Source organism: Hipposideros armiger, unplaced genomic scaffold (assembly GCF_001890085.2).
Source record: "Hipposideros armiger isolate ML-2016 unplaced genomic scaffold, ASM189008v1 scaffold_313, whole genome shotgun sequence".
Classification (NCBI taxonomy): Eukaryota; Metazoa; Chordata; class Mammalia; order Chiroptera; family Hipposideridae; genus Hipposideros; species Hipposideros armiger.
The window spans coordinates 1,235,244-1,263,144 of record NW_017731663.1 but is presented as its reverse complement, the minus strand read 5'-3'; the positions used below and the strand labels follow the sequence as shown (position 1 = coordinate 1,263,144).

The following is a 27,901-nucleotide window of genomic DNA, read 5'->3' as shown; positions in this document are numbered from 1 at the left end:
TGTGCTCCAGCTCCTGCATCTGTAACATGAGTGTAATAATTGTTCTACCTCGTAGGCTGATATGAGAATTAAATCTACTAATGTGTGAAACATCTTAAAACGGTGCCTGACCCCGTAATAAATTCGATTGAACAGTTAACTAGAAAACAAGTCAATAAAAAATGACCCTGACCAGTGTAGAATTTTCAGGGGTCCTTGAAATGTTTAATAGGGGCCACCACTATATTTGCACCTCTTTACTTACAAGAAAAGTAAAGAGAACTTTTTCACCTGCTTAGCTGAGATCTCATGCAGATGAATCTCCATTCTGTGCTCCAGGGAGCACTGAGATGGGTAACTTTCAAAGTATTCAAGTTATCCCGAGGTCCTGACTGTCAGAGCTAAAGGCACGGGAGTCGGTTAGTTAGTTGTTTTGAGTGGTGGAGGTTGTCAATGCTACTTCAGAGCCAAAAGGCCACCAAGAAGACTAAGGGGATATTTGCAGGGCTGATGGAAAAGTAGAGTGTTTCAATTATGTGGAGTTGAGAAATGCATCATGTCCAGTTATAAAGTATCTCACATTTTATTTATTTATTTGGTTGGCAGAGCTTGCATTCCTGGCATTTTTGGTTGGTTTGTATTGCTGTTTCTTTCTTTTTCTTTATTTCCTTATTTTTTTTTGTCTGCGTAATTTTTTTTTTGTTTCTTAAAGAGACCAGACCACCCTGTAGGAGATCACCTCCCTCCATGAGACAAACTAGCCGTGGTCAGCCTCCCAGAGCCCAGCTTGCTCTGGGCTGCATCAGAATCTCTGCAAACCCAGAGCTGGTTAGTGTAGGTCAGGAGTTTTCAGGAAAGCCAGGCTCCCTATTTCTAAGAGCACAGATAACTCTACAAAGGTCATATTGACAGCGCAGTAAGACACCTCTCTGGTTTGCAGAACGACCCATGGCTGTGGTGGCATTCCATGAGTTTGCACTGAAAGTAGATTCTTACATTCACCAGTTGTAGAGGTCTTCCAGAAACACGTATGGAGCCTGTATTATGTACTTGGCACTTGCACGTAAAATAGTGCTGTTGCACTCTACACCAACTCTGGGGAGGTCTTATTTTATCTATTTTTCAGATGAGAAAATGATATTTCGAGAGATGCATAATTTGCTCAAGGCCACACTGTTAGAAAATGACAAACTGATGAGCTGTTGCAGGCATTTGATGCCTAAAATAAAAGCACTGTGTTATTCATAGAAACTCTGGAAATTAGAAGAGGGACATACAAGAAGGCAGTGATGGTTGGCACTTTGGGGGCTGAAGAGGTGCAGAGGCTCCCAGCCACCCTGCACGAACGACTCCTGAGCCTGGGGAAAGGCCTGTACGTGCCCTGCCTCCAGACCTGGCAGTCAGGTATACTGCTTTACGAAGATGCCGGAAGGTTCCAGCAATGCCGGCCTCAGACCACCAAGCAGAGGGCCAGGGTTCTTGTTTTGCTAGGGTCTTCCAGATGTACTTCGCTCTCTCATAGGTGGGGAGCTGACTGTGTTCACGTCCAAGGTCACTTCCCTCCTAGAGCCTCCTGATTCTGCTTGTTTTACCTCTTTGGTCATGGACACTGCTCTGCATATCAACTCACAACCTGGGTGACGAGAGACACAGATCAGCAATGAGTTCATTTTCTTAATATAGTTGTACTTTAATTTTCCTGCTTGCCAACAGGCCAGAGGTACCTACATTTGCTGTCTACACAGCAATTTTTTTTTTCCTGACTAAAATTTAGTATTTTCCAGTCCATTTCATGGGTCAGGGCACATTGTTTGTAGTGATTCTGGCTCAAGGGGGAAGGTGAGCCCCAGGATTCCACCTGCACACCTATCTGCCTTCCATGGCCCATGGCTCATAGAGAAGCAGACGCCCTGGTTACTTGTCCGAGGGTAAGGGATTGGCTCCTCTATCATTTTTTCCAAATAATTTACATCCTTGGGCCCATACAGTTACACAAGAGGAATTTGTATATTAACAACATAGTCGCCATGTTTTTATCTGGCTGCTCCAAAACGAAATGTTGGCTCCATTTCTGTGCTTAGACAGAATCTCTGATAGGATTTGTCTCTGTGTTCACAGCATTCTGGGTCTCCCTTTTGCTTATAGCTGTTAAGCTCTTCTTAACTCAGGGTTAGGAATGCCAAGACAATTCCCAAACCTATCATCTTTACTTGTCATGTGTCTATAGCTACTTTTTGTTCCTTTTCAGTTGGGTTAAAGATATCTTTTTTCATACTGTCAGTAGATGTTTTTCAAATTGCATAAATAGGCTATTCCTACTTGGCTCCTTTTCTGAAGCCCTGTGCCTATCTGTGTTGCTTTTTTTCTTTTAATTGTGTAGTTTATAGTCTCCATGCAGATACAAAAAGAATTGGTCTGTAGTGTAGGTTGCAGTAGATCCAATTTCATTGGCAGGGAGCCATGCTTACAGACACACTCAAAATATTGCTGTTCAAGTCATAAATATTTATTGATTATTTGGCCGACTTCATTATATTTCCCAGGTGCTTTCCAGTTTCTGCTGCTTGGGTCCAAGCCTGTCACTGGAACCTTGAAATGTGTCTTCTTACTGCCCCATGAACTTTTTTCAGTTGTCCTTTTCTGTAGCATTTAGTTCTGTGTCTGAAAATTATAAAATATTGACCCAGATAGTGCTTTAAGACCCAAAGTAGCATTGGAATGCTTTAGGCTATTGGATTTCAGATCTTCATGGTGTTTAGATTGGGAGAATATATAATTTCCCATCTAAACTGCAACACTTTTGAGAGCATAATGGGTGCTATTACTAATTATGTCAGAACAATAGGCAAACTGGGACTCTCCGAGCAAACAAAGGTCAACTACTTAGACACTGAATTTGAACGATAATATTCTTTGTAATATCTACTCTCAATTGCTAACCTTAGGGTTTAGACCATCCAAAGTAGGCTAAGAGGACTAGATTAAGAGTTTGAAGCCGTTCAATGCAATGTGGTTTTCTTTAACTATGGGTTATATTTTTAAATGTGTTTTTGACTCATAATATAATACTTCTCAGTGCCTGAGAAATAACTAAAAATCAACCTCAAACAAGTTCACTACAAACATCTGAAACCTCTTGGTATCTTTGGGTAGCTATGCTAAGCTGGTGATTTTTGCTTTGCACGGTTCTGCAGAAAAACTGTAAATTTTCTGTGTGTGTGTGTGTGTGTGTGTGTGTGTGTGTGTGAGAGAGAGAGAGAGAGAGAGAGAGAGAGAGAGAGAGAGAGAGAGAGAGGGAGAGAATGAACTAAGTAGGGGGAAATGGCATCATTACACAAGTGTAGACAATTAAAGTTTTTGTTTTGTTTTAATGTTTATCCAAGATGAGGAGTTTTACTGTTGGGATCAAACAGGACATACACACACAAAAAGAGGTTTTTGTATCATTAAAGTGGGTAAAACTAAAAAGTAAAAAATAAGCCCTCAATTATTTAGGAGGGGAGGAAGGGAATGGTGGATTCAATTGCAACATCCCTTTTGGCTAAAAAAGAAGAGAAAGAAAAAAATGATACAAGGAAAAGAGTAAGACAGTATAAACGAAGGAACGAAAGAATTTATAAGTGATACTTCATAGACTTTTGGAAAAACCCTCATGTGGGCCAAGCACTGTGCTTGGGTAGGCGTTCCAGTCTCAGGTGGTCAGGTGGTTCATCTTAGGTCTGTTGTTCCCACTCTTTGTATAATCATTTCTAGTAGTTTTAATCAATCCTTCCTGGCTGGGTGGCTGGTCAGGAGAACTCACACAGAATATTCTTTGTACTCCAGGTGCTTCCATGAAAAGTGCAGGAGGACCATTGTTTGAATTTATGGAGATATGTGTGCATCGATGATTATTTATATTTTCTGTGCCTGTGAGGCCTTTTTTCCAACAGTTCTAGGCTAGAATAATTTCATGGGGTGGGGGTCAGCTTCAGAGGGAGCTTGGGTATTTCAGAAGTGTGTGAAGGAGGCTTAAGAACAGGGGTAGGATTATTTTAGATGTAGAGAACAGCTCGGGAAGAATGCTGAAAGTTTGGAGTGAAAGAAAGGTTTACATAAATATGAAGAAAAATACCTTGGTTGTAGGAAGGAAAGAGAGAAGGAGTTAAGAAAAGGCCAGGACCTATGTGAGAGCACATTTGGAATCTCAGAGTGCATTTTGCCTTTGAAAGAAGGGAGATTTTAAAGACAGGGCAGTGTTGTTGTTGTTGTTGTTGTTGTTGTTGTTGTTGTTGTTGTTATTTTAAAGAGCAGTGTTGTTGAAGAGGCTTATAAGAGAGGTGATTTTTTTTTTTTGGTAGCATTACTTTACCTCCCACTCATAATACTGTTAGTTGTTAAAACCTCTGTATCAGTTAATCAGACCAAGCGTTAAACCTCAGCGATGATGACAGAATCAATCAGGTACATATTTTCAAGGTACAAGTGGAAAATAAAGAATCTAGGTCAGGCAAGGGAATTCCTAAACCTGGTGCATATAGAGAGATACATGGTTATTGAAGTATTTAGGAACTTCTGCTCTCAATTAATGACACTTGTGCAATTACAGTTTTTTGCTAGAGTAATTCGTTACTTATTATTCATGTTAAAATCAGAGTGTGTTATCAAGTCTGATTTTAAAATACCCTTCAGAAAATGTATCACAGGAGGTTTTCAGTGGGAGAGTTTCCATGTGATGACTTCTATACTTCCAGTATTTATACATTTTTCTACCTATTTGATATTTCTTGCCTAAGATTGAATTCTATACATTATGCATTGGTTTTCTTCTATCATTGAAGTACCAATTAAATGCATGGAATGTAATGAGAATTCTTGAGTGATAAGGGGAGACCTATCACCACAGTAGGAATAATCGTTGTGTGCAGAATAAATAGAATGACCACTCTAGGGAGCCTGTCACTGCCTGGAGGCCTGGATTCTAGCCCTGGCTTTGAAAATGTTTGTCTGTGTGACCTTGGGAAAGTCATTTCACTTTTCTGGACCTCATGTTCTTCATCGGTCAAATAAATTAACGGGAGAAGATGGTCTATAAGGTCTCTCTTAACACTGACATTTTATGACTAGGTAACATTAAAAAGAAATACGGTTTCCAGAGAGCACCGAATATCATTCAAGAGGTAGGCAACATGCCGATGTTTTTCTCCTAATCCCCAAATTCTGTTCACCATGATTCAGTCATTGGGGGGGGGGGAGGATTTGGGATACATTTGTGAAAGTTACCTTTCTCGGAGAGAGATGTTAGAAATTGTTACTAGCTTCGCTTACAGTTGCAGAAACCATGTGCATTGTCTCAGGGGTGACACTGGACCAGGAGTCATGCCTTCCTCTCGGTCTCCCGCATGAAACAGCTTCCTTTTTCCATAAGCCTTTGCTACAGTTGCAGCGGAAAGCAGCTCCAGCGCGGGGTCTGATCTGGAGGAAGGAGATGGAGGTTAGGGGTCTGGGAGGTGAAGCAGCCGGCCCAGCTGCATCCTCGGGGCTGAGTGTGTGGTCTGAGCACTGGGTTCATTTCGTCTAAGCTGCCCCTTCTCAGTGCACTGCTCTGGATGTAAACAGTCCCCTCCTGCAGTAGGAATGCATTCTGCTGAAAGCCACCTTAGTGCCTCTTCCTGACATACCCAGTGAGTCAAGGCCCCTGCCTTCTGTTTGTACAGAGGGAAGGGCCCAGGCCCGCTTGCTTCTGGCTGTTCACAGAATGGTGTCCGCTCAGCAGCCCAGTGAGTGACCCGTGAGCAAGTGCAGGCTGCCCGCGGAGTCAGGGGCAGACAAGGTACCCCTGCCTTGGTTTCCCCAGCCCTCCAGGAAGCTACAAGTGTGTGTTGGGGTGTGGTAAGCTTTTCAAAGGGTGTTATTGCAGCAGTGGGAGAGTGTCGTCGCCTGCACACAGTTGTTATCTGGAAATTATTTTCTTGATATTAATTCTACATTTTGAGACAGGCCCATCACAGTTTTACCCTTTTCTTGTAGAAGCACGGACCTAAGATGAGCATGCCAATGTGGGGGAAAAAACAAAACAAAACAAGAAAAGCTGCCATTGACAATAGGGTAGAGTTTATCTACAGGTACTTATGTAGGCATATCTCATCTCTACTCATCTTTACCTTTTTGTTTTGTTTCTTTTCTTTTAGTGAATGGGTGCTAACTTATTAATGTGCCAAGAACCTCATCATTTTAGCCTAATCCCTAAGAGCTAAGTATTAGTCCAGTTTCACAGGTGAAGAAACTGAGAGCTTAAACAACTTTCCCAAGGTCACACAGCTGGTGAGTAGAGGAGTTGAGAGTCAAACCCAGCTGTAGCCAGTTCTCAAGTTCACTGCTTGCTGCCTTCAGAATGCTCAGAAATATTTGGATGCTTGTTGAATTCGGGCAAATACTTAGGTCTGTTGGAGCTAACTGTTTACCAGTTCACTTAATACTTGGCTATGACCTGGTAGTATTTTACCCGAATATAACTGTGCCACATTCGAGCCTCACGGTAGTCCTTTGCGCTGGCTGTCAACAGTTTACAAACGGGGACACTGCAGAGCAGCGATGCTAAGTTTCTTTCCCCAGGTGTCGTGGTAAGTAAGTAGCAGAGTTACAACACGTAGCTGGATTTCTTCAAAGCCCCTGACATTTTCATTCAGCCACCCACATTTTAAAGATTTCTTCAATTGAATGAGTACATGGTGCATCAACTTTAATAAAAATAGTAATTAATAACAAGAAACATTAGCTTGAGCTCAGAAGTGTCAACAAGGCACCCTCTTCTCTTTTGCTAGACGTAGATTTCCGCCATGTATTTTGTATGTAGTTGGTCCCACACACAAAAATTGAGCCTTGAGAGGGTTGCACAGCGCTCCGTGATGCCAAACCACGGGCCAAACTTTTAAGTGAAATGGCAAGTTAGTTCCTTCTTAAGAAGTTAAAAAAAACCCTTAAGTTGCTTCACAGTCTACCAGAGAAATATGAAATTCAATTCCCCTTTGGGGTAGGTTGACCTTGAACTTGTGAGAAATACATTTTTTTTTTACTCTAAAGAGTTTTGAAAAGGATTCTTGTCCAACACCTGTCTTCCTATGTTGAAATATATGGCATGTGGCTTTGTGTCTTCTGTGCCTCAGTTTACCCTTTTAAGCAAACGAGGTTCACTTTAATGACTGGCAGGAACTTTAGGTAGCTGGAGGAGCCCTTCAGGAAAAAAAATAAACCCCAAACCAAAAACCTTTGAATCTCATACTGTATGTTATGGGACAGAATTGTGCCAAAGAGGCATTAAAGAATTAATGGCATCTTAGGTGAGTGAGTTTTTTCCCCTTGTTAATTTCTATTTGGTGTCAGGGCATTTGCTGTGGCACCAGGTATATGCACTCGGAGTTTAGCAAAGTTAGATTACCCCCCTAATACAATGTGTTGGTCCTTAGCAATAAATATAAATCCCCTCCCCCCTGTTTTGGTCATTGTGGAAACCAGAGCATTTATTCCAAGGCCAAACAGGTTGTTACACTCAGAAGCATTCCGGTGGCATGTTGCTGTTTCCTTGGGAGTGAGTGTAATCCTAAGAAGCCAGCAGTGCCCTTGGGGGCCTCTGGAGTATTGGAGAAGAGGAGGTGGGAATGGGAAGCAGAGGGTGGCACACTAGATTGCAGCAAAAATTGAGATAATAGTTTTCAGTTTGACATTTTTGAAGCTGGTCCCTAACTTCAGTGCTTGCCAGAAACATTTAGGCTTGTAAAGCAAATCTGAGTGTGGCTGCAAATGTGTCTCCTCCTGAAACTGGGGTTCAGGCCTTTGGCTTCGTGCCCTCCACTTGTGAATACTTTTGGTCAGGCCCCTGAAGTCCTTGGTCTTACCTTTTCCTGATGTGAACATTTTCTGTGCTGACGGCTGAGCAGGTCCACCTATTGGTGGTCATCCGTTTCCTTTTTATTGCCTGGATGAGAATCAGGAAACCTGAGTCTGTTTTTACGCTGAGCTGCAAGGTTACATCCACATCTCTGCATCAGCTTTGTATTCTTCTGGAAGCAGGGTGCTTCTAGTGATGGAGCTGCCTTTCACTGGGGGAGAGTGGGAGAGTTAATGCATTCATGTTTAGAAAGTACTCTGGAGTCACTGGTGATGCCAGGAGTGTTATTGGATTAGTGGGAGATATGAGACAGAGTGGTGATTCTGAATACATACGAACTCTCTAAGGGTGAGTCATGTGCATATGTACAGGAAATGCATCCTTGATTTCACAGAAGATCAAGAGTTCAATCTTACACCTTTCTTGCCTCCTAATGGAAACCAAACGTTCTTCAAAACTGCTGGGTGCTTGTTTTTGGTCCCTGTATATATCTGTGTTCAGTGTGCTTGTTTTTGGTCCCTGTATATATCTGTGTTCAGTTCGGAGGAGTGAAACTCAGATTTATAGATTACTTACCATGTGCCAGGTGTTTTGCAAGGTGCTTTATACAATCACATCCTTCAAACAATCCTATTAGGCTGGTGCTTTAACCCCCATTCCGAAGATAAGAAATTCCATCTCTGAAAGGCTCAGATAATTTCCCTAAGGCCATAGAGCTTTCAAGTCACCAAGTTGAACTTAGTTCTTTCTAATTACAAGGTCCTACAAACTTAGAATCTGGAGGGAAAAAAGCTTGCTAACAGTTCTAATCAGAGGCTTTGATTCGTGGAGCATTCTGTGTGCTGTTCTCTTTTAGGCTCCTCATTATGATCAGGGTAAGGAAGAAAACATCAGTATATCTATCAGTATCTACCATTGGGATGTGTAACAGAGAGAAAGCCAAAAATAATAGTTCACGTAATTTCCACTGCGTTTTTAAATTCAAAATAAACAAATGAAAAGTGGCTGACTAAATTAACTAAATTTGCATACAGAGCTGGGGCTTTGGCCCCCATTTTCGAGATTGGGAAATTGAGGAATGAAGTAAGAACTCCACCCATGCTTGAGAATTCTCCAGGGAGGGGACATTCAGAGGCACAAGTCTAGGCCTTGAGGCCACTTGATGCAACAGGAATGTTTGTAGAAAAACAAACACACACACAGAGGAATGAATCAATGTCTACATGGCAGACCTGGAGTTAACCCCTGATTTGATTGGAGATTAAAAAAAAAAAAAAGCATTTATTTCTTTATTTCTAGACTACTGAAGGCCTCTCTTCTAGGAGTTTTCTGGCTTTTCCATGCCCTAACCCATACTGTTCTGTGATGGATGGGCTCATGGGAGAAATTTGAAATTCCAGGCTGGCTGCAATGTGTTCAAAGGACGTTGGGTGCTAGATGAACAAAACAGCGACTTCATTTTTGAAATGAGGTTGGGCCCCGGTAACTTGCCGCTGATTCACAGGGTTTGATCAGCTGTGCCACTGTCAGGCACGCTGCAGACGGCCAGAGAAGACCAGAGATGAGTCCAGCCTGCAGTGAACCCCAACTGCCTTGCTTTGTAAGAAGAGAATATTTTCAGTGTTTTACGGGCAAACCAGTTCCAAGGAAGTAATATTTGAATTTCTCAAAGCTCATGCAAGATACACACTAGGCTCCTCCTATACAAACCAGCCACAAATCTATTTGCAAATCTTCTCAATATTTCTGTGCTAATGGAGCCTAAATGCAATTCACCTTTTTTAGTAATTGGAACTTGGTTCTTCATATTCATCTGGTGGATTTGTTTACGTCACAAGTTTTTTTGTTGTTTTTTTTTAACTATAATCTTAAAATATAGATAAGATGAGACATTTAAGTCAAAAGGAAGGGATTTACATCTCGGTTGTTCCACAGAAAGTAACCTTTGTCCCTGAATCACACATCCTCTCATTCATTGTGTTGGTTGTAAGATGTCCCTCACTGCAGGCACCCTGGTGTCCTGAAAAAAGTAAGGTCTGGAGGTGAGACAGCCCTGGGTTTGAATTCCGGATTTCTGCTTGCTTATTTGTTCTTTAGGTAAAGTATTTAACTTCTCTAAGCCTTCCTTTCCTATTCCTTACAATGGAGAGCTTGCAGGGCTATTGTAAGAACTTGAGATAATTCCCGTCAAGTACTTTTTCACTGCCACAGGGTCTCGATAAATGGTATTTTATCATTATCTTGTGGGCACTGTATTTTGTACAAATGTTCATTGCTGACAGGGCTGTTATTATTTCAGTGGTTGTTAAAACTGTGGTTACTGTTAACCTGGTTACAGAAATTTCCACTTGACACCCCCATAACCAAGTGGGCCAGAGTAAGCCCTGTGGCCAGTACAATAATTTCTTCCTCTCACGCACGCTTACCAAACCTGAGTTAGGGCTCAGGTCCCATTTCCAGCTCTTAAGCATGGCCCTTGCAGTCCCAACAAGGTCTTTTATTGGAATTGTCCTGATCAGGATATACAGTTACTTTAATTGCTGAACTACTCTCCTCTTTGTCCTGGAATCTTCTCCTTTCTGGGAGTGACCTAGGCATCTGAAGTTGAGGAGGAAAACCCTACTACCTGTTAATACAGCAAGCCAGGAGTGGGACTTGCATTCTCCCAGTTGTCACTTCCTGAGCCAGGCTGCTTACCGTGTCAATGTGCTGTGAAGGTTCAGGTCAATGAATCCATTTGGCAACCTCCTGCAGATTATAAGCCTTGGGACTGAAAAAACCCACTGTCTTGTCTTTCTTCTCCACACCCCTGTCCCTGTTGTCTCCCAGCCAAGGCCTGTTAGACCTCCCCAGTTCTAGCCGACTTTCCATGAAGTGCTCTGCAACTGAAGATGTCCGTAGGAACCGTGTGCCTCTGGAGAGTGCCAGTTACCAATTGCAATGGTTGATTTACAGCCAGAATCTGGCACCTAGAAAAGGGGATCCTGTGTCTTTAAACAGCTGTGCGCCAGTGTGTGTAAATGTGCTTGCTAATCCGGTGACTAATTCAGTATATTATAAAGCAGCAATGAGCTGGCTGCCAAGGCAGGGCTGTATCCCAACCGGAGTGGTGTGTAAGGCTCAGAAAAGTATTTCTTGAATTCTTCTACACTACCCATCTCTGGAATGGACTCGAAATTTCATCTGTCTGTTCCCCGAACCGGAGTCAGCACTTGTCTTCTCCTGGTTCCCGTCTTTGCCTGCCCCCTCTCTTTCCTCCACTCTCCTGCCCTCCATTCCTTGGGTCAGTTTATTTACTCATCTGAGGGTGGAGCTGCGCTCAATCTGAGTCAGGGCTGGGGAGCCAATCAGAACTTCTCTGGGGCATTCCAGGGGACGAAACTCATAACCCCTCTTGGAAAAGAATTTTCCAAAAGATCCCTTTCGGTCACACTGTTGTGACTGCACCTTTCTCAGTTCATGTCAAATGAGCCTGCCCAGAAGCCCGGTTCTATCTGCCCGTCTTTTGTCTCCCCGCTGGGAGTTGGGAGAGAAACCTCCAGAAAGAGCCAGGTTTGATAGAGACTTCTTTCCCCTGAAAGCCTTAAACATAGAAATATAAAAATGCAAATGTCACTGTAAATAGTGCTTGGGCAGCCTCTGCTGGGGACGTCTTTGAGTGAGGGGATTTGAGGTATTCTGCTCATCTCCTGAAGTCTGTGGCAGCGCCTCGCCTCTCAGTCCGTGATCCCAGAAGTTTTCGACACCAGGTGTCTGCCTCTCCTACGGTCTCCAGTGAGCAGAGCCTGTCTGCCATGGCACAGGGCTCCCGTGTGGCAGGCAGAGGTCGCATCCTCTCCCACTCTTCCCTCTGCTCATGCCATCCATCTGCCATTGGGGTTCTCCTTGGCGCCTGACGCCTCCCTCCTGTTCCTTACCCTCGCAGGCTCTTCCCTACTTACTCCCTTCCCTCTGGAACCCAGCCGCACCACTCAGACTCCATCTCAAAGCCTTCTGTCTCATCAGCGTAGCACTCAGCCCGAGGCGGGAGTGTGTGGCTGTTGTATGTGTGTTTTGTTTCCCCCACTGGAAGGAAACTCGGAAGTAAAGGGCCCACGTATTCGCATTGCTCAGCCCATAACAGGTGGCTCACTTGCTCTCTCTTTTTTAAATTTATTGGGTTTTTTTTTTGAGATATAACTCATATAACAGAAAATTCGCCATTTTAAAGTGTACAGTTCAGTGGTTCTTAGTACATTCTCAGAGTTGTGCAGCCATTGCCCATATCCAATTTCTAGTACATTTTCATCACCCCCAGAAGAAACTCACAGCCATTAGCAGTCAGTAGCTCTTTTTGACTAAAGGAATGCCGACGGGCGAGGCTATCCAGAGGGGGATGTGAGGCAGTGGACTCATGTTTCCTGACGAGGACCCCCAGCATTCTACCTCATGCCCCAAGCACATGCCTGAGGGAGCTCCGTGAATCTCCCTAGTCTCTAAGGACCTCATCCGCTGCTCTCTCTCACTGGCCCAGCTCGGCTTTATTCTGGTGGCTCACTTGGGTAGGCGCCACTGTGTAGTGAGCTAGTGTACGTCTGGGCAGAGATAATGAGCGCTTTCCCCAGCTGCATGCAGACTATTCAGTCTGGAGCTTGGAGCTGTGGTGACTGCAGTTTCCTAATGGCTTCCTGATGAGGCAGAGCCATTTATTAGGGCGGATGAGGGCTGCACATCCCAGTGGCTCCCTTTCCCACCTGATGCAGGCAGGCAGATGGAGAGTGGCTTCTACGCCCTCCCCCTTCTGCATTGATTACTTCTTCTCTGCTCTGCACTCATTGGCCTGGCACGCCCATTGATCTGGAGATTGGGTCTGCCTGGCGACTTCTCAGCCTCTTGGGTTTGCCGCTGGGAGAGGCATCACTTGCTGTTTGCTTTAGCCAAAGCTGGCTCAGAGTGGGCCACAGTGGGATTGTGAGAATGTCCAAATCTAGGTGTTTGGGGCCATTAGGAGAGGCCCATTCTGAAAGGAGAGAAAAAAAAACCTTCGGAGGCTAAAGGAGATCGCAGCTAGGTCTATCTTTCCTGGAACCCTTTAGCTCCCTGCGCTCTAAATTCATTTGCATTTAGAACTAGAGCTGCTTGTATTGCTTCAGGACATGGCCTTTTTGACTTGGATTTATGGCCTCATTAATTAAGAGGCATCAGGGTCAACTCCCAGGCCAATGCCACTGCTTTTCTGTTCTGACTTTGTCAGTGGAGTTTGTCGTAGCCCCTCAACCTTGTGAGTGTGTCTCCGTTGCCCTATGTGCAATACCAGCAGGACTGGAATGACCATAGTTATAGAACCTTTGAATGGCATGATGGTGATCCGTTCTCCTTTCAGTGCTTCTTAGTTAGATGAAGGTCAGTAGATCACTGAAATGTACTGCTGCCTTCACTCTTTCTGGCTGGACAGGAGAGCATCCTCAAATTTTAGAGCTGTTACACACAGTGGTGTCGTGCAATTGAAGTCGGGTATTGAAGATGGCTTGCTTTACAATCCCTGGTATTCCACTGGGATCTCTGCTTGAAGGAAACTTCAACAGTGGAGCCTGACTATTGTGATAGAAAACTGATAACCTGGAATGGGAACAGGTAGCATCACGGGGCTGAAAAATCCCAAGCCATGTTTGTTAGATCTTTGGATGAGTTGTTCCTCTGTGGTTCTTATGAACTCGGAGAGGAGTAGTGTTTGTCCAGAGTGAGGATCCTGAGCTTGATAGTAGCGTAGATATGAATAAGCAAACAGCAGTGGTGTAGAGGAAAGACAATTACTGGACAGGGAGGCAAGAGGTCTAGAATTAGTAACCATGCGACCAAATAGCAAGTTAATGTCACCTCCCTGAGCTTCATTTTCTCCATTGGTAAAGGGTTTGAATTAGATGATGTCTAAGTCCCTTAGAATTCTGTGCTCCCGCGATAGTGTGGGACCCCTGACCAGTGACAGAGCCTGGTTCTTCCTCCTTTCTATGGGGAGCCTACTTTTCATTTATCTTAGTAGCCAGGAAGGAGAACATCCCTCTGAGGAGTTGTTAAAAGTTCATAGCAAATTCTATAAATTCCTCTCTTGCTCTGGCCCTGGATAAGTCTTCATGCTTCCTACGGCTATGTTCAGGGTAGCAGCATAGAGGAGCAGAGACCAGCAAAAGTGTGAACACACAAGTAGCGTGCATGGGGTGATAGTTACTGCCCAAGGCCATAAAAATGCCAAAGCTGAAGAGATATAGGGGCCAAAATTACAGATTAGGTCAGTCTAGACAAACCTGGGAGTAGCCTCAGATGATAGGTTTTAGTGGTGAACCTAATGGTTTAGGGAGAGTGCCCATAATTCCTTGGCCACCATCTCTCTGGGTCCTAAGTATCTCCTTAGCAGCTCAGGAAACTTGATCTGGGACTCTGAAATTATTACCTAAATTCCTTAAAGCAACAGGATTTCTGACTCCTCACTAGTGACATGAGTTTGGAGTTCTTGAACCGAGTGGTACCTTTATTTCATGAGTTGTTGAGCATGGAGAGCCTGATACTGTAAACTCCACATGTTCCATGTTAGGGCAGTGCCATCGCGTTTTTGTACATTGAGCTGGTGTGCATTTTTGAAGACTGTGATAGGGGCAGAGAAGGGCTGACTCATTCTCTTGCCAAACACACACTGGGTGGGAAGTTTTGCGTCTTCTCTGATGTCATCTAGCTTCAGGGTGGCACTGTGTGTCTCTGCCTTCTCCCTACTCCTGCCATGTGGCTCCCACGTGGCTCTCTTGAATTACACTGGGACGAGTCAGCAATGCCCTTAGAGAAGAAGGGCGAGCTTAGCCTGTTGGAAGTAGGGGGTGGGGGAGAAATCAAGGAAGCTGTGTTTCTGTGATGTACTGGACCAGGTGAGGTGGCCCAGGCACCCCCTTAGATTTTTATAGTTTGGTGTATTTTAGGTGGTCAAAAAAGGTTACAGTCTCTGTCATCCCGGGTGTTTGCTTGTCGTGGCCTTGTCCATATTATGCTGGTACTTGAAGTTTATTAGACCACCCTACAGATGGTGTGAACTCTGAACATCTTGGCTCCTGCCCTTCTGAAGTCAGTGAAGGGCACGTGGGGTGGAGAAAGTGCATCACTTTTAACCGTTCGTTGGTTGCAGTGGCCCCAGCCATGTCCAGCACATGCCTGCTCTGTGCTTTTTTTTTTTTTAAAGATTTTTATTGGGGAATTGGGGGGATGGGAACAGCTCTGGGGAATTGGGGGAAGGGGAACAGACAAGTTGCTGTCGTTTTGTTCTTCAGTCTAGTTATGGAGGGTGTTGCTTCACTGGCCCAAGTTGGCACCATCATTGCGCTCTTCCCGGGCGAGGCAGATCAGTCGCTGGCTTCTGGATGGCCACTCACGCTGGCTGCTGGCTACATACAGTAGCCCATGGCAACCCACTGCAGCAGGGGCTACAGCCTAGCCATTGCCGGCGACTCACAGGAGCCCAGCTCCAGGTTGAGCTGTTGTTCAGCATCTTAGCTGTAGAGGGCAGTGTCACTGGCCCTCATATGTGGGATCCGAACCGGGGCCCTCTGGCGTCCCAAGCCAGTTCTTAACCATCGCGCCACTCGGCCGGCCCTGTGCTTTGGTTTTTAAATAAAACATTTAAGTGTTTGCCTCTAGGTCCCTCTGAATGTGGTGACATTACCTGGGATGTTTTCAATGAAACATCCTAAGCTAGCTACGTGAAAAGGAGGCAAATGATTGCATTTAGGTTTCTTTCTACCTAGTGTTGGTTTTTCCAGGAGCAAGGAGGGTAGTCGGTGTCAGAAACTTGCAGGCAGGAGTGGGAAGCTGCAGTTGCGCTTCAGGGGATGTCTGTATTCAGCCCTGAATGTCTTACCTTTAGGGGATTCCAGCTTTGCACTTCAGGTGGTAAGGCTGGACTGCATCCAGGGTGTGCAGTTGCTGACTGTAGGTTGTCCCATGAATGCTGAGGGCTGTTGGTGGCAACTCACAGTGAGCGCGCGCAGCAGGATGCCTGGCTGCAGGGCTCACTCCTGTGTCCCCCCCCTCCCCTTCGTCCCTGGCCCAGGCTCTGTTCATTTTCAGTTTGGTGTCTGTCACAGGCTTATGTGACCACTGCTGGACCTCTTTAGTAAGCCTCTAGGAGGATTAAGAATATAAGGAACACAGTTGGGAAGGATTAAAATTGATTGTCACTCCAAAGTTGTGTTAGAGCAAAAAGTTCCTCCAGAAAATGGAGGAACAGTCCAAAGGGGCTGAGGGGAAGGGGAGACAGAGATCTTCACAGAGATATGAGGCGCACAGGTCTGTGAATTTCAGCTCTTGGCCTCTTTATGCTAGCGCACAAGAAGCCGAGAGGGAACTTTCCCATGGAAGTGCTCTTTGATAGTGCCTCTAACTATGTGTAATCAGCAGCCCGATAGGACTGTTGTTTCAGGGACCAGAGAGTTGACCTCCATCTACTGGTTAGTTTTCCCCTGACTTCTCCACCTTCCTTTGACCTCTGCAGACAGAGGTCTTAGTTGTGCTGCTGGGCTGGGCCAAGCAGCAGTTGACCTACCCCTTCTCAGCGCTGGCGGTATTTTAGCAGTGGGCAAGCAAACTTCTTCACTTGCTTAAAGAGATCCTTTATGCTAAGAAGAAACTATGTGAGCCAAAAAGTAGCCTGTTCCTAAGCAGGCAACATTCTTGGTGACTTCATCTTCCTCCCAGCTCGAGTCCGGTTGGAGCTGTGCGTACTGGGCAGACTTCCAGTTCCTCCTGTCTGGGACCAACAGTGGCAGATATAAATAGACCAAGACTTTGTCTGTGGCTATTGTTCTCTAACTGCCCATTGTTTCTGGAAGTGGAGTAGTTGTAGCTCTTGAGTGCTAGTGGTTCTTTCTCGTATTCTCTCCTCTCCCCCCTCCCCCCTCCCCCTTTCCTCTCTCTGTCTTTCTTTCATTGTGCAGAGATCTGAATCCCAGCTCCACCATTTCCCTCAGCCAACTTTGCACTTGTCTGGAGCTTAGTGAGAAACTTGAGGAGAGAATGGGCTGCACAATGGGTAGATGAACTGAGTCCAGTGAAGGTTTTGTCCAGTCCTTTCCCTGATATATTTGTGGTCAAGACGAGGATATGTGGATCCAATGATAGTAAAGTCAGGAGGATTTGTAACTGGCCGAGTAACTATACCCAAAGGGTCATTGATTAATGAATGCATCCGTGTCAGAATGATACATGGCTCCTGGTGTCATGTTATGGACTCAGTACTTGGTCATTGCCTTTTCAACATTTTTGTCGGGGGCTCAGATTAGAGAAGGATGCCGAAAGCATACTTAGTAAATTGCAGATGGTGCAAAGCTAATAATAGGATGAGGACAGATTCATGATACAATAACGATCTCTACACATGGAAACATGGATCGGAACAAGGTGAAGCTTAATATGGATAAATGTAAAGCTGTACTTCAAGTTAATAAGATTCAGTCCGTGGGTACAAAACTGGTTCAGTTTCAGTTCCTGTGGAGAAGGTCTGGAGTGCACTGTGAGTAGCTTTTGTAGAGTGGCTGTTAGAAAAGTCACTAACAGAAGTACGTGGCAGTGTTTCCCATTTCACTCCTGAGAAGTGGTGTGCTCATCTGTGAGTGCTCAGGAGGCTCTCTTTAGGAACATGGGCTTACGGGAAGGCTCCTGGGTCGGGCGACAGCCAAACCATGCCATCGTGAATGCTTGAAGCAGCCAAGGAATTTTAAAACCCGGACAGAAGTGATGACAAAGGGATGAGAAAAAAGTTGAAAAGCTGGTAGAGGAAGAAAGATTATTGTACTGTACAGCTTCAACCAATAGAACTAGGGTCCATGGATAGAATTCACAAGAAGGCAGATTTTAACTCAATGTGTGGCATCATTTTAAAATAACTATTGCAGTCCACAAGTGAAATTCAGAGGCTAAAAATGTAGAGAGCAACTGAATATGTTAAGTGAGGAGTTGCACACAAAGACCTTCTGCCGGCCTTTCCAGGAAGTATGGCGGCTGTGTCCCAGGCCCTGCCCTACCTCTGATAGTCATTACTCATTTGCAGATGGTTCTTTGTCAATTTGGAAAGCTTGGGTGGGTTAGGTATATCGAGTGTATTGTTTCTGTGCCTCTGTATTGCAACATTCCTGGTTGGCATGTTGAGAAGATTTGTTCCTGTACTGGGAAAATGGAGTTCCATATTCTTCTTTTTCATTGTAGTTTCCCTTGGTTGAAAACAGACAGTTGCACTGTGCGAATGTGTGTGAGTATGCTTTTTCCTTCTCTGCCCAGATTTATTTATTAAAAGAAAAACACATCTGCATAAAAAAGCCTTAGAACACAGGAAGAATGTCCACTTTGTTTTTCTTTCTGTAGCACCAAGACATGTGGGGTTTCAGCTTCCTCTGAGGGGTTTTTGAAGACTGGCTTTCATCTCAAACAAGGCTTTTTCCCATTGGAAAAAAAAAAACGGTCCTTTTTTGGTTTAAAAATATATTTATATAATGTATAAATAAATAAGGAAGTCGAGAGAGAATTTCCTTTTCAAATTTATGGAAAAATGCTGCTTTCTGAACACCATTAATTGGGAGTAGGTTGCTGGCTCTTCCCAACCCACGTCCACTCTACCGTCTGTCCCTTTATTCTGGTTTAAAATTCTCCAGTATTTGCTTCCTCTGCTTTCTCCTCTCTTTCCCCACTGTTTCCTGCTGTGCCACCCTCACTGCCAGCTCTTCCCGCCTTCTCCCCCCGAGTCTGCTTCTCAATGGACCCTGCCCCACTCACCCCAACTCCACTCCTTGCTCTCAGCCCCTCTTCCTTCTGCTTTTCTCGGGGAGCCTTCAGTGACTGGAGCCTGCACTGCAAGAGGCCAGTCTCTGTGTTTGTTTCCTGCGTGGGAGGGAGAGGCAGGCCTTGAGAAAACAGTTCAAAAGTGCAGAAAAATGTTACCTCTCCCAGCCTAAATAAACGGGCTCCACTCCATTTGTTTGCCCAGGTTTTCCCTTTGCCCATGGAGAAAACCCCTCATCCTCTATCTTGACCAGCCTAGCCTGCCTGGTGACACTCAAGAGCCCCCCCTCCATGCCCATCTTGCCCCCCAAACCAAGTGCCCAGTGGGCCCTGACTTGGCCGGCCCTGAGTATGATATGCGATGGAACCCTAAGTTCTGGTGTCACAGCTGCTGTCAGCAGAGTCCCTGGGACTGAGGTGCTTCCCTTCACCAGAAAGAACTTGCTCTGTAATGAAAATGGAGAGAAATGTTCTGTGTCCATCGTGTCTGTTCTCCTGCTTTTAACTCTGCCAATAGGCGTGTGGTTTTTAGTGTCTGAGGAGCTGGGTTGATTATCCAGGTTAAACCACTGAAGTAATCTTTGTGAGTCTTAATAGCCTCACCACTGTGATGAATATAATACTAAAAACCTGGGTGTTTTCAGGACCATGTTAGAATACGGGAGAAAACATTGTGTAACATGTAAAATTCTGTTCGATAGCAGTGCTGAAAATTATAGGTGGGAATCCAGTGAAATGAAAATAAATTGGTTAACCCAGTAACCCGCATCTCTAGGATTTCGGAGAGGGAGGCATCCAAGCCTGACATGGAAGCTGGCAGTAGTGGGACCTGGGGTAATAGCAAGACGTAGGATGTCAGATATTTCCCATATTCTTCTTGAGTGGGGTTATCCTGTGCCACAGTGGTACCAAAAACATTTGAGCCTGTTGAGAATGTTTTAGCTGAAGGCAGGGCAGGAGCTTGCCCTCTCTCTGAGTTGTTAAATCTGGGAAGGACCAATCGGAGGCACTGTGGCTCTCTGCCAAGCCTTGGTGGAAAGAGTCCAATCCAGGCTTTCCTCCTGAGTAATCTGGGGGCCGTGGTGCTGTGTTTTCGTCTCGCTGTTCTGGGACGCTCAGGACTTGTAACATGCCTGGTGTGGTGGGAGTCAGCTGTAATCATCTCTGTAGCAATGATGTGAAACATGTGAAATACTCCGTAAATGGCTTTGAATGTTCATTTAAGAACTTTAATTTATTCTTTAAAGTGCTCTATGGAGGTGGGCTTTGTATGCAGGAGTCGTAATCTCAGTCGTTAAAACGTTCTTTTAAATTGTGAGAGTTTATTCATTTAAGGACACATAAGTGGCTAGGGTAAATAAAATGCAGCTTGGGTTTTGGCAGGTTCCAAACACAGACAAAAGAGTTTTGAGCACAAAATTACAATTTTGTTTTGTGCCATGTTGACTCTAAGATGGCACTCTTAGGAAGTGTTTAAAACCAAAAGGTCCATTGGATCAGTAGCTGTAAGGTGTTTTCATGGCAGAACACTATTTTAGATGATTATTGCTACAAAAAATGATTTCCCCCTTAGCAGATTGGAGGATGCAGAAGAGGTACGAAATTGGTCTGTTCTGTTAAAACCAAGAGCCAGATTCAGGGACGTCAATTTCCATTCATATCTCAGAATCTGATTATTGCTTTTTTTTTTTTTTTCATTTTTGTTGTACCTGGGGAAATTGCCAGAGTCCTTCTTTTTGCTGTCTCTCTAAGCATCGGGAAATAAAATCATATTTTTGTAGTCTTTATATTTTACAAGACAGTTTTCAATTCAGTTTCAGTCACCAACACTTGCTTGGGCACCTACTATGTATTAGGCTTTGGCACTTTCGCACGTATTTGATGTAATCCTCACCTCAAGGCAGATAGAGAATCCTAGAGAAGGAAAGGGTGCTCCCTGTCAGCGATCTCAGGCACCTTTCCGGGCCCCGGGCTGCCAGAGAAAACACAGTCTGGAGTCATTCATTCTAGCAGGGCACATTCATTCAGATATTTCCTCTTTCAGGCCATTTGCCCAATGTTTAGGGTGGGAGATTTGAACTGTTCTAAGGAAAGCGCAAGAAAGTTTAGCTGCAGAACCCGTGGGGCAGTTCTGCTCCCTGGCTCAGATCCTGGAACGGAAGAGCCTCTCTGGGTTTCCCTGAACACCTGGAATTGATTTGGGCTTTGCTCCGACTTCGAAACATTTGCTGAGGTGGAGGATGGTGAAGGGGGTAGGAAAGAAATAAATCCAGTGATTAAAAATAGCTTTTGCATGTCAGGTGCCTGAACGCATTTGGGAACATGCCTGCAATCCCTTTTGTCTGGCAGGTCTGAACTCCGGCGCTGCCGAATTACAACCGCTTTCATTTGTTTTTCCTGCTCCCCTACCATGTAATGGTCAAGGGCTCATTGGAACCATGTGTGAGCCTGGTGAGTCACCAAACCCTCAGGACTTCAGTGGGAATAATGTGTTAAAACTCCTTTTGGGGGATGGGGCAGGGGGGTGGATGAAGGGAAGAAGGGAGAGGACTGAAGTCACTTCCTACAGATGTTCAGTGCGCTCAGCCCCACGTGCAGGCCCCTTCCCACCCAGGCCTGGCTGCGGGGCCTGAGGCTGCCTTCCCGGGACAGTTTGGAGCATGCTTTCCCTCCCAGAGAACCATCGCCTTGGTCCCGGGGCAGCTTCTCTCTGAGAGGTACCTTCGAGTTGGCACATGGTACCCAAGCAGTGTGCATTCCCCAGAGGCACTGTGCGTTGGTAGCAGAACCGAGATTCTGTGATTGGAGACTGCCTTGTATTTTTGCTCATTCAGGTCACTGGAGGGTTAATTGGGGATTTTCTTCTATGCAGCTCCTTTCTCCCTTCTTTGGGGTGGTTTTCTATTGGCTGGTAACTTCAGGGGGGGTGGGGGCTGGGTGTTAAGAGAAGAGCAGAAGCCCAGTTCCATGTTTCCCTAACTGAAAGGAGTCTGTTTTAGGGCTCATGGCATCCCATTATTTGGGGGCAGTGATGGACTGGTTGGTTGGCCCAACGAGGGCACTGAGCCATTTCTTGCTTAGCTCTTGCTGGAGCCAAGAGTCCTGCTTATCCCTCATTCCTCTGTCACATAATTAGGTTTATGAAAATGGAGCTGAGGGGCTGAGGAGGGACAATCATTTCCCTCCGTTGCATTAACCTCAGCCAGCAGCTTTTGGATTATACGAGCTCCCTCAGCTGGAAGTCCTGCCTGCCAAGTTTCTAGGGCCTGTAACAGGTTTTGGAATCAGGAGTACAGGAGCAAGAGGACCCTTCCAGGCCCCTTCATTACTAGTTCGCGTCCACCCTTCCATGAGTCACAGAGAGGGCAGTAGAGAGAGTCTTTGAGATTCCTTTTCACATTCTCCTGAGATATTGGTATTTTCGTTGGGTAAGTCCCCTTAGAAACTGATACCAACTTTGCAGGGACAACCAACTCCAGAGTCAGAGTTACAAGTCACTGGCCACTGCCCTTTTTCTATTTCTCTTGGTCTGAAGTAGTAAAGGCGCCTTCTGTCCTACACTGGGACTTGTTCTAGGCAGTTTGGCAACCGCCCTTTGGGTTCTTGCCAGATCCCAGACTTTACTTGTAAGTTCCCGAGGACATGAACAGTTAGGAAGAAATATCACTGCAGTCTTCTGCTTGTAGAACGTGGGTGTCAAACGGACTGGGTTACCACCCCGACTTGAAATCATCTCTCTCTGATCCAACTTCGCCATTTTCCACATCACGATCGTGTTGCTTTAAAAGTTTTGTGGGTCAAGTGGGCCAACAAATGAAATGTAGGCATAGATTTAAGCACCGTGGAAATAATCTGAAGACTGATTTTTCTTTTTCTATGAGTTTATCTGTCTCCTGGAAGCTTTCATATTATGATCCTCCTTTTTTTTCTCAGCAATATCTCCATGACAATAAATTATTTGTGGGTGAAATGACATGTCATCTGGGATTAGCTTCACAGCTCTTTAGTTGTAGGGAGAAGATGAAACAAAAACTGGAAATGTTGATAGATTTTGAATATGGATTCATTATATTCGTCTCTCTGCTTTGGTATATGTTTGACAATTGCCGTAATAAAAAATTAAAAATCCTGTGAGAGATACAGGCATTACCTATTGACAGACCTCTTTTTAGCAATGCATTCATTAAGTGACTTACCCAGTGTGATCATATGAGTGGCAAAACTGAGATGAGAACCCATGGATTTTGACCAACAAACTAAGTCATGCCCAGGGCATGTCCCACCAAGTCTCTTTCTCTTGTCTTCAGAATCCTCCTACCTTTCCATTTGCGACAGTTGCTCTTTTCTCCTCTCCTCCATGTGAAACAGAAGGTTTCTTCTTTCTTGGTTTCCTTTCACTTTAAGAAACATTTCAGTCAGACTTTATGTAACTAATTAACCTTATATTATGTGCACAGTTTGCCCATCAGGGTGACTCAGGGGTGAGCACAGACAGGAAAGGAAGCCAGGTTGTCATTTAACCTGTGTCACTTTGTATGAAACGAAGGAAGCCTTCTACCCTTAGTCCCAAGAAAGGAAAAGACTATAGTCGATTCTGTAAATGGCTTTTAATGATGTCTTTATGGGGTGAGCTGTATGAAATTCTTGATTTCTTCGATCCAACAGTGGTTTTTCAATTTTTAATTACTTTCTTCAAATGTATCTAATTTTCAAATAAGAAATAGAAGTCCAATTTTCTCTCTTTCAGCTGTAAACATTTTATTGGGTTGTCGGAAAAGTCATGACGCATTTTTGCAACGAAAAACATAGAAAAATCCGCCATGACTTTTCCGACAACGCAAGAGTTGGCTTGGATCTCTGACTGATTCCTGTTTGCAGCAGCCGTGGAATAAAGCAGAAACACCTTGGGCTTGAGTTGAAAGATTGGCTTCTAGCCCTGGCTGGGTTCTCCCAGCTCTGTGACTTGAGGCCAAACTCTTGATTTCTTGGGGTCTCAGTTCCCTCATCTGTAAAATGGGGCTCTTGTAATACCTTCCCAAGCCCCTCAGAAGTTTCATGTCATGAGGATATTGTGGCATCGTACACCGGAAGGGTCTTGGGGGACTGTAAAGTGGTTTTCAGATGGAAGGCATGGTATTTATCCTTGTTTCTTTCATGCTGCCACTGACTGGGACAATGCTTACCATACAAGGTAATCCGGTAGGGTTTGGCCAATCCAGTGGTTGCATAAAACTGAAACGTGCAGCTTGGATCTCTAGTCCTTGGCTGTATCCCTCATTGCCTCATTCTCGGATCCCTGATGCTCCCATCTTTTCTGGCATTTAATTGAGAATGGTGAGAGGAGAAACACCTCAGGTTGGTAAGGCCATATGTTTTGAGCTTCTCCCAGAACAAACACCACTGTAGGCTTAGATTCTGTAGAACACTGTTGATGTGAGTCATTCAGTTTGAAAAAACTTAAAAGAATGTATGAAAAGTCACATGAAATGTCCCTGACGGTTTCTTGGACATTGAACAGCCCTCAACTTTGCGTTACATGTAAGTGAATTGAAACCCTTGTTCTACATTTGACTTAAAATATCCATGGGGCGTATAAGTTGTTGTTCGGGGGTAGGCCACAGTGAAAAATGAGCAGATGTTTCCCTGCATTCAAAATGCCACGGGCTCATCATACGCCTACTGATTTAAGGAAAGCTACCTGTTCGTTTCCTCTTTGACCGTGCAGCCTTCGTAAGACAGAGTTTGGTACTGTTCCTTGACTCACTAGCTTCTGTACAACTCCTCAGAAGCTTAGGCTGATTCTTGTAAATATAAACTCAATTTAGGGTCCTCATAAGTGGGTAAGAAATCAAATGCATTTATATTTTCAGTTTCTAGTGCACTGTGTTCAGAGTCTTCACTGCATTGGCATAGTATATATCCAGGTCAGATTTTCAGCATTTGGAGACAAATGTGTTATTTGAACTTAAAGTATTGCAATTACAATGATTTAACATAAAGGTAACTTGAGTACTCGTCCATAAAATACAATTAGTTGATTTCTGTGGAGGCATTGATTGATTTCTAGATGCTGTTCCTAAAATTAGAAATATTTGGTACCTTATGCAAATGTATTGTAATAGACAATGAGGTAAAGTGTGGTAAGAATAACACAGATGCCTGCTTTGGCTAAACCACCTCAGATTCTTCACCTGTGGAATGATTTCATTATTATTGGTGATCAGTGTAATTAACAGAGTTGCCACAATCAAACATAAGGGGAATTGTTGCATTCATATTTTACATGATAAGAGTTTAATATTTTTTATTAACATACACTTTTGAATGGGATCACTCATCATCATTTAAGTGCAGTGTCACTGCTACTGAAAAGACATTCCGGCTGATTGTTCACCCACTTATAGAAGAGGTTTGATTTTTTTTTTTAACCAAAATTCCACACTTTATAAAAATAGTAGATAAAGCTCTGACTTTCCTTTCTGAATCCTTTGGGTCCAGGGCAATGATATGCCTTCTCCCGAGCTCAAGTCCAAACTCGGGTGTCCCAAAGTGTATGGGCTAGCTTCTACCCCCTGGGCTATGAGCACTTTTTTCAAGACATCCAGCATTTTGAGTCTCAGCCAGTGGGCAGAGCCAATGGGTACTGTGCAGCCGTAGCTGACGGCTCTGGACCAGGGTTTTGAAGATAGCATTGAGGTGGACAGGCGAAAATAATTCCAGCTGTTTCCCTTGGAGAGAACAAGTGAGAACCTGGACATGCCAGCTCCCTGACAGGAAGCAGAAATCTTTGTGGAGAGCTGTCAGCCCAGCGGTCCTGTCCAGACCATAATACTGCCAGAGGATGTGGAGTTATAGGAAACAGACTCCAGAAAACCTCTTTCTCAGGCTTTCTGCTGTCATCCTTGGCCTTCGCATCACCCTGGCATCAGGCTGCCCGAGCTGCCCTGTTTAGAAGATGCCTGGGGCCTCCTAAGCCAATGTCATCCTTCAGTTCCAATTTGCAGCAGAATCACTGCTTGTCCATTTGGCCTCGCTTGTATATTCCCCGTGTGTTGTCCTGGCCAATTTCCGCCATCAGTAAAGTCCTTTTCATCAAGCCATAAATCTAATAGAGGGAACAAACACACAAAACAAACCCACAGTTTAAGTTCATGAATTTGTGTCGGATGGGAGAGAAGGGAAGGAAAGTTGATTCCAATTCGGAAAACATTGAAATTCACTAGACATTTGTTGATTGACTTGTGTGTTTTGCCCTGTGCTAGCAGCTCGGGAGGCTGCAGTTGTCCCTTCTTTCAGGAGCAATACTCTTGGGTTAAGTAGTCTTCTTTTCTAAAGTAAAACTGACTTCCACTGTAAGGGGAGACATTTCTGGACTTGCCACTTAGCTGTCCTTGGGTGTGTAGAGTGGGGGCTAAGCGGGGGTTGGGTGGGGGGGAGCATTGATGTCTTTCTTAGTGACTCATTTGATGATTATTCCATTGTTTGAAGGGCTGAATGTTACATAATCAACACTTTATCCTCCCCTCCCCCATCATTCTCCCTAACAATCTGGGATTTTCCATCATTTTGTCAACCTTCCTGGAGGCATGTTGATTTTTCCACTAGATTTTTTTGGGCATGTCCCAGGGCAACCCAAACTCTCCACTCCCTAGAACTTCAGATTCCTGCTCGTTGGCAGGGCCTGGGAGAGCAGCTGCAGTGAACCCTCTGCGCTTCCAGGGCAGAAGGTGGATTCTAAGCAGTTTTCTGACAGCATCACTCAAAGCAAACCGGAGGGAGAGTGCTGCCTGCCCTCCTTTCTTGTAATGTAATTTCCATTCATTTTGACTTTCAGAAGCAATATGTTTGCTCCTTTTTTTCAGAGGTCACCGATTGTCATCTTTTCCCTCATGTGTTTCCATTTTATTCAGCCAATAACACATTACATATGTCCATGGAATTTTTGGCTAGTCAGGGTTTAGAGGTGGCTAGTTGAGGAACTTCTACCAGAACCACGCCTGGAACTTAGCCATTTTATAAGTCAGTTTCATGTGATACACTGAAGATACAAGGTGAGGAAGAGGGCTTCTGGAAATGACTGTGGTAAAGTATATCACAGGATGGCTAGGAGGAATTCTCAGCTGGATTCTTTGTGTATTAATTGTTTCATGGGAAATTGTGCCTGAGGTGAATTCAGAGGATTTTGAACTTGAGCCATATTTGTGTACCTTTGCTTTGAATATGGTCTGCAAGTACAAGAAGAATTGGACATGGCAGAGATACAGCTATATATGGGTATAGCAAAGGATGATGCATTTGTGAATCTGCAGATTTGGATACCTCATTCTTCTTTACTACCCATGTAAAACAAGTTTTATAGATATTACCTCCTATACGCACTTCAAATTTGTTTCCTTATACCGTCTGCATTGCCACCTTCCTAGTCAAAGCCACCATCATTGCTCACTGCAACTAATGAAGTACTTTTTTAACAAGTCTATGCACATCCATTCAGAGTTACTTACCCTCTAAACAGCAGCTAAGGTAATCTTCCCTCCCGCCCCCTTCTTTTTTTACTGTGGTAAAGCAGACAGAACAAAATTTACCGTCTTAACCATTTTTAAATGTACAGTTATGTGATATTAAATACATGCATAATGTTCTACAGCCATCACCACCATCCATCTCTAGAACCCTTTTCATCTTGTAAAACTGAAACTCTTCCTGTTAAACACCAACCACCCATTCCCTTCCTTCCTCCCGGCCCTGGCAACTACCATTCTATGTTCTATGTCTATGAATTTGACTATTCTAAGTATATTCATATAATATGTCTTTTTATGACTCGCTTATTTCACTTAGCAAAATGTGAAGGTTCATTCATGTTACGGTATATGTCAGAATTTCCTTCCTTTTTAAGGCTGAATGATACTGCATTGTACGTATATGCTACATTTTGTTTATCCATTCACCCGTTGATGGACACTTGGGTTGCCTCCACATTATACATATTGTGAATAATGCTGCTATGAACATAGGCATACAAATATCCCTTCGAGACCCTGCTTTCAACTCTTCTGGGTATATAGAGAACTCCTAAAACTCAACACCAACAAAAAGCAAACCAACAACTCTATTAAGAAATGAACAAAGTTCTTGAATAGACATTTCTCCAAAGAAGATACACACATGGCTAATATGCACATGGAAAGATGTTTAACATCATTAATCATTAGGAAATACAAATCAAAACTATAGTGTGATACCAATTCATATCCATTAGGATGG

General features: G+C 44.2%; 1 protein-coding gene across 8 annotated transcripts in view; it reads left to right on the top strand.

Moving 5' to 3' along the window:
• The window catches only part of ETS1 (ETS proto-oncogene 1, transcription factor), a 137,420-nt gene that overhangs the window by 75,922 nt on the left and 33,597 nt on the right, over nucleotides 1–27,901 (top strand). Inside the window, exon 1 of one of the 8 annotated variants that reach the window (XM_019660185.1) lies at nucleotides 21,006–21,085. The exons of the other annotated variants lie outside the window; for them this stretch is intronic. Coding sequence (XP_019515730.1) covers nucleotides 21,073–21,085 — 13 coding nt within the window. The 5' untranslated portion in view covers nucleotides 21,006–21,072. Of the gene's footprint in view, nucleotides 1–21,005; nucleotides 21,086–27,901 lie in introns of those variants that run through there. 8 annotated transcript variants of the gene reach the window in all.